Raw genomic sequence first — 7,235 nt, 5'->3', positions numbered from 1 at the left:
GGCAGAGCATGGCACACACAGGCAGCATAGGGCAGGCAGAGTATGACACACACAGGCAGGGCAGGGCAGGCAGAGTATGGCACATACAGGCAGCATAGGGTAGGCAGAGTATGGCACACACAGGCAGGGTAGGGCAGGCAGCGTATGGTACACACAGGCAGCATAGGGCAGGCAGAGTATTGCACACACAGGCAGCATAGAAATAGGAAGAGGATGGCACACACAGGCAGGGTAGGGCAGGCAGAGTATGGCACACACAGAAGGAGAGATGGGAAGTCAGACATCTCGTGGGTAACAGTCTCTCTGGTACCGGGGGGATAGTGTGGGAGTCAGACGTCTCGTGGGTAACAGTCTCTCTGGTACCGGGGGGATAGTGTGGGAGTCAGACGTCTCGTGTAACAGTCTCTCTGGTACCGGGGGGATAGTGTGGGAGTACGTCTCGGGGTAACAGTCTCTCTCGGTACCGGGGGATAGTGTGGAGTCAGACGTCTTGGGTAACAGTCTCTCGGTACCGGGGGGATAGTGTGGGAGTCAGACGTCTCGGTAACGTCTCTCTGGTACCGGGGGGATAGGTGTGGGAGTCAGACGTCTCGGGCGGAACGGTCTCTCTGGTACCCGGGGGGGATAGTGTGGGAGTCAGACGTCTCGGGGTAACGGTCTCTCTGTACCGGGGGGGATAATAGTGTGGAGTCAAGACGTCTCGTGGGTAAACAGTCTCTCTGGTACCGTTGGGGGATAGTGTGGGAGTCAACGTCTCGGGAGGTAACGGTCTCTCTGGTACGGTGCGGGGGATAGTGTGGGAGTCGGACGTCTCGGGGTAACGGTCTCTCTGGTACCGGGGGGGATAGTGTGGGAGTCGGACGTCTCGGGGTAACGTCTCTCTGGTACCGGGGGGGATAGTGTTGGGAGCGGACGTCTCGGGGGTAACGGTCTCTCTGGTACCGGGGGGATAGTGTGGGAGTCGGAGTCTCGGGGTAACGGTCTCTCTGGTACCGGGGGGATAGTGGGGAGACGGACGTCTCGGGGGGTGTAAACTAAGTCTCTCTGGTACTCCTTTTGCGCCGGGGGGATAGTGTGGGAGTCAGACGTCTCGGGGTAACAGTCTCTCTGGTACCGGGGGGATAGTGTGGGAGTCGAGGCACGTCCTCGGTGGGTAACATTCTCTTCTGGTACCGGGGGGGATAGTGTGGGAGTTAGCTCTCTGGGGAACAGTCTCTCTGGTACCGGGGGGATAGTGTGGGAGTCAGGCATCTCTGGGTAACAGTCTCTCTGGTACCGGGGGGATAGTGTGGGAGTCGGACGTCTCTGGGGTAACAGTCTCTCTGGTACCGGGGGGATAGTGTGGGAGTCGGCGTCCTTGGGGTAACAGTCTCTCTGGTACCGGGGGGATAGTGTGGGAGTCAGACGTCTCTGGGGTAACAGTCTCTCTGGTACCGGCGGGGATAGTGTGGGAGTCAGACGTCTTCTGGGTAACAGTCTCTCTGGTACCGGGAGAGGGATAGGGGAGTCAGACGTCTCTGGGGTAACAGTCTCTCTGGTACCGGGGGGATAGTGTGGAGTCGGACGTCTCTGGGTAACAGTCTCTCCTGGTACCGGGGGGGATAGTGTGGGATCGACGTCTCTGGGGGTAACAGTCTCTCTGTACCTGACGGGGGGATTAGTGTGGGAGTCGGACGTCTCTGGGGTAACAGTCACTCTGGTACCGGGGGGATAGTGTGGGAGTCGGACCGTCTCTGGGGTAACAGTCACTTCTGGTACCGGGGGATAGTGTGGGAGTCAGACGTCTCTGGTAACAGTCTCTCTGGTACCGGGGGGGGTAGTGTGGGAGTCAGACGTCCTGGGTAACAGTTCTCTCTGGTACCGGGGGGATAGTGTGGGAGTCGGACGTCTCTGGGGTAACAGTCTCTCTGGTACCGGGGGGGATAGTGTGGGAGTCGGACGTCTCTGGGGTAACAGTCTCTCTGGGTACCGGGGGGATGTGTGGGAGTCGGACGTCTCTGGGGTAACAATCACTTCTGGTACCGGGGGATAGTGTGGCGTCGGACGTCTCTGGGTAACAGTCACTCTGGTACCGGGGATAGTGTGGGAGTCGGACGTCTCGGGGGTAACAGTCTCTCTCTGGTACCGGGGGGATAGTGTGGGAGTCGGACGTCTCTGGGGTAAAGTCCTCTCTGGTACCGGGGGGGATAGGTGTGGGAGTCAGACGTCTCTGGGTAACAGTCTCTCTGGTACCGCGGGGGGATAGTGTGGGAGTCGGACGTCTCTGGGGTAACAGTCTCTCTGGTACCGGGGGATAGTGTGGGGAGTCAGACGTCTCTGGGGTAAACAAGTCTCTCTGGACCGGGGGGGATAGTGTGGGAGTCGGACGTCTCTGGGGTAACAGTCTCTCTGGTACCGGGGGGATAAGTGTGGGGAGTCGGACGTCTCTGGGGTAACAGTCTCTCTGGTACCGGGGGGGATAGTGTGGGAGTCGGACGTCTCTGGGGTAACAGTCTCTCTGGTACCGGGGGGGATAGTGTGGGAGTCGGACGTCTCTGGGGTAACAGTCTCTCTGGTACCGGGGGATAGTGTGGGAGTCGGACGTCTCTGGGTAACAGTCTCTCTTGGTACCGGGGGGGATAGTGTGGGAGTCGGACGTCTCTGGGGTAACAGTCACTTCTGGTACCGGGGGGATAGTGTGGAGTCGGACGTCTCGGGGGTAACAGTCTCTTCTGGTACCGGAAGGGGGGATAGGTGTGGGAGTCGGACGTCTCTGGGGTAACAGTCTCTCTGGTACCGGGGGATAGTGTGGGAGTAGACGTCTCGGGGTAACAGTCTCTCTGGTACCTGGGGGGGATAGTGTGGGAGTCGGACGTCTCTGGGGTAAACAGTCTCTCTGGTACCGGGGGGATAAGTGTGGGAGTCAGGACGTCTCTGGGGTAACAGTCTCTCTGGTACCCGGGGGGGATAGTGTGGGAAGTCGGACGTCTCTGGGGTAACAGTCTCTCTGGTACGGGGGGATAGTGTGGGAGTCAGACGTCTCTGGGGTAACAGTCTCTCTGGTACCGGGGGATAGTGTGGGAGTCGGACGTCTCTGGGGTAAACAGTCACTCTGGTACCGGGGGGATAGTGTGGGAGTCGGACTCTCGGGGGTAACAGTCTCTCTGGTACGCGGGGGGATAGTGTGGGAGTCGACGTCTCTGGCGTAACAGTCTCTGTGGTACCGGGGGGATAGTGTGGGAGTTAGACGTCTCTGGGGTAACAGTCTTCTGGTTACCGAAAAATGTACGGGGGGGATAGTGTGGGAGTCGGACGTCTCTGGGGTAACAGTCTCTCTGGTACCGGGGGGATCAGTGGTGGGAGTGCGGACCCGTTCTGGGGTAACAGATCTCTCTGGTACCGGGGGGATAGTGTGGCGAGTCAGACGTCTCTGGGGTAACTCACTCTGGTAGCCCCCCGCGCCCGGGGGGATAGTGTGGGAGTCAGACGTCTCGGGGTAACAGTCCACTCTGGTAACCGGGGGGATAGGTGTGGGAGTCAGACGTATCTGGGGTAACAGTCTCTCTGTACCGGGGATAGTGTGGGAGTCGACGTCTCGGGGGAACAGTAACTCTGGTACCGTTAAGGGGATAGTGTGGGAGTCCGGACCGTCTCGGGGTAACAGTCACTCTGGTACCTTGGGGGGATAGTGTGGGAGTCAAGACGTCTCGGGGGTAAACAGTCACTCTGGTTAGCGCTGGGGATAGTGTGGGAGTCAGACGTCTCTGGGGTAACAGTCTCTCTGGACCAGGGGGGATAGTGTGGGAGTCAGACGTCTCTGGGGTAACAGTCACTATGGTCACCAGGGGGGGATGTGTGGGAGTCGGACGTCTCGGGGGTAACAGTCAAATCGTGTGATGCATTAAAAGGGAACTAAACCCAAACAGCTACATTTCATGCCCATTTGCCCTCAGTTTCTTTCTGGTTTAGAAATACATTTTCTGCTTCTAGTAGTTTCTGAGATCGGAGCAGTTCTACCGCTGAACCCGGTACCGCCCAGGCCCCACAGCTCTGCCGACTGTCTTTAGACTCCAGACTGTCTATTAGACTCTCCGCAGAGAGAGCGCGAGGCACAGGGAAGTGAGGAACTGACGAATTCACTTGCACGACCAATGCACAAACCTGTTTCAGTAACAATAAACCAACCTGCCCTGAGGCTTTGGCCCATTAACGGCCTTCACTGCTAGAGAGAAATCCACCGCTCATGCCGCAGTTAACTGCCGCGACAACTTGCCCAACAATTCAATTGCTTTTATTAACTGGGGCATTACTGGGGGCAACTGTTTACTTGTACCAGAAAACTATGAGAATTTCTATTCCAATATGGAAAGGTTTATTTATGGGGGGGCAACAGAGATACCCACACTAGCCCCGCCCCAGTAGGGAAGAGACCCCACCCACTCTGGCACAGAGATAGCACTAGCCCGCCACAGTAGGGAGAGACCACCACTCTGGCACTAGAAGATACCCATCTAGCTCCACACCCAGTAGGGAGAGACCCACCCCTCTGGCACAGAGATCCCACTAGCCCCACCCCGTAGGGAGAGACCCACCCACTCTGGCAGAACAGAGATACCCACCTAGCCCCACCCCAGTAGGGAGAGAACCCCACCACTCTGGCACAGAGAATACCCACGTAGCCCCGCCTCAGTAGGGAGAGACCACCCAACTCTGGCACGAGATACCCCACTAGCCCCAGCCCCAGTAGGGAGCAGACCCAACCCACTCTGGCACAGAGATACCCACTAGCCCCCGCCCAGTAGGAGGAGACCCACCCACTCTGGCACAGAGGAATACCCCTAGCCCTGCCCCAGTAGGGAGAGACCCACCACTCTGGGCACAGAGATAGCCCACTAGCCCGCCCCAGTAGGGAGAGACCCACCACTCTGGCCAAGAGATACCCACTAGCCCCGCCCCAGAGGGAGCAGACCCACCCACTCTGGCACAGAGATACCCACTAGCCCCCCAGTAGGAGAGACCCCACCACTCTGGCACAGAGATACCACTAGCCCCACCCCAGTAGGAGAGCCCACCCACTCTGGCAGCAGAGATACCCACTAGCCCCGCCCCAGTAGGGAGAGGACCCACCCACTCTGGCACAGAGATACCCACTAGCCCACCCCAGTAGGGAGAGATAACCCACCACTCTGGCACAGAGATACCCACTAGCCCGCCGCCAGTAGGAAGAGACCCACCCACTCTGGCAGCAGAGATACCCAACCTAGCCCCGCCCAAGTAGGGAAGACCACACCCAACTCTGGGCCCAGAGATGAAACCTCACTAGCCCCGCCCCATAGGGAGAGACCCACCACTCTGGCACAGAGATACCCACTAGCCCCCGCCCCAGTAAGGGAGAGACCCACCCACTTGGCACAGAGATACCACTAGCCCCAACCCAGTAGGGCAGAGACCACCCACTCTGGCACAGAGATACCCACTAGCCCCGCCCCAGTAAGGGAGAGACCCACCCACTCTGGCACAGAGATACCCCACTAGCCCCGGCCCCAGTAGGGAGAGACCCACCCATCTGGCACAGAGATACCGCACTAGCCCCACCCCAGTAGGGAGAGACCCACCACCTCTTGGCACAGAGATCCCACTAGCCTCCCCCCAGTAGGGAGAGACCACCACTCTGGCACAGAGAGTACACTAGCCCAACCCCAGTAGGGAGAAGCCCACCCACTGTTCTGGCACAGAGATACCCACGTAGCCACGCCCCAGTAGGGAGAGACCCCACCCACTTGGCACAGAGATACCCACTAGCCCCGCCCCAGTAGGGAGAGACCCCACCCACTCTGGCACAGAGATACCCACTTAGCCGCCCAGTAGGAGAGACCCACCCACTCTGGCACAGAGATACCACTAGCCCCGCCCCAGTAAGGGAGAGACCCACCCACTCTGGGCAACAGAGATACCCACTAGCCGCCCCACGTTAGGGAAGAGACCCACCTCTGGGGCACACGAGATACCCACTAGCCCCACCCAAGTAGGGGAGACCACCACTCTGGACCAGAGATACCTCCACTAGCCACCTATTGCCCGAGTAGGGAGAGAACCGACCCACTCTGGCACAGAGATACCCACTAGCTCCGCCCCAGTAGGGAGAAGACCCACCCACTCTGGGCACAGAGATACCCACTAGCCCCGCCCGTAGGGAGAGAAACCCCCCACTCTGGCACAGAGATAACGCCACTAGCCACCCGCCCCAGTAGGGAGAGACCCACACCATCTGGGCACGCAGAGATACCAACATAGCCCCGCCCCGTAGGAGAGACCGACCCACTCTGGCACAAGAGATACCCACTAGCCCCGCACCATAGGGAGAGAACGCACCCACTCTGGCACAGAGATTACCCACTAAGCCCGCCCCAAGTAGGGAGAGACCCACCCACTCTGGCACAGAGATACCCACTTAGCCCCGCCCCAGTAGGGAGAGACCCACCCATTCTGGCACAGAGATACCCACTAGCCCCGCCCAGTAGGGAGAGACTCAACCCCCTCTGGCACAGAGATACCCACTAGCCCCAGCCACAGTAAGGAGAAGACCCACCACCTGGCACAGAGATACAACTAGCCCCCGCCCCAGAGGGAAGACCCACCCACTCTGGCACAGAGATACCCTAGCCCCACCCCAGAGGGAAGACCCACCCACTCTGGCACAGAGAATACCACTAGCCCACCCAGTAAGGAGAACCCACCCACTCTGGCACAGAGATACACTAGCCCCGCCAGTAGGGAGAAGACCCACCAACTCTGGCAGCAGAGATACCGCACAGCCCCGCCCAGTAGGGAGAGGACCCACCCCTCTGGCAGCAGAGATCCACTAGCCCGCCCGCAGTTAGGGAGAGACCCACCGCACTCTGGCACAGAGATACCCACTAGCCCCGCCCCAGTAGGGAGAGACCCACCCAATCTGGCACAGAGATACCACGTAGCCCCGCCCAGTAGGAGAGAACCCACCCACCTCTGGGCACAGAAGATACCACCACATAGCCCACCCAGTAAGGGGAGCCCACCCCACTCTGGCACAAGAGATACCCACTAGCCCCGCCCAGTAGGGAGAGACAACCACTCTGGCAACAGAGATACCCACTAGCACCCTGCCCCAGTAGGGAGAAGACCACCCACTCTGGCAAGAGATACCCACGTTAGCCCCGCCGCCAGTAGGGAGAGACCACCCACTCGGCACAGAGATACCCAACTAGCCCTCCGCCCTC

At 59.4% G+C, this 7,235-nt stretch overlaps 1 protein-coding gene across 1 annotated transcript; it reads right to left on the bottom strand.

Moving 5' to 3' along the window:
• Window positions 1-747: 747 nt before the first annotated feature.
• On the bottom strand, window positions 748-4,186 carry LOC116410862 (extensin-like). Its single transcript, XM_031902175.1, has 4 exons — window positions 4,165-4,186; window positions 2,938-3,591; window positions 1,915-2,826; window positions 748-1,751 (listed from the first exon to the last, which is right to left on the bottom strand). The coding sequence occupies exons 1-4, from the start codon at window positions 4,184-4,186 to the stop codon at window positions 748-750; spliced, it is 2,592 nt and encodes an 863-aa protein (XP_031758035.1).
• Between the last annotated feature and the right edge of the window lie 3,049 nt (window positions 4,187-7,235).

The sequence above is a fragment of the Xenopus tropicalis genome, chromosome 5 (assembly GCF_000004195.4).
Source record: "Xenopus tropicalis strain Nigerian chromosome 5, UCB_Xtro_10.0, whole genome shotgun sequence".
Classification (NCBI taxonomy): domain Eukaryota; kingdom Metazoa; phylum Chordata; class Amphibia; order Anura; family Pipidae; genus Xenopus; species Xenopus tropicalis.
This window is presented reverse-complemented; position numbering and strand designations above follow the sequence as displayed.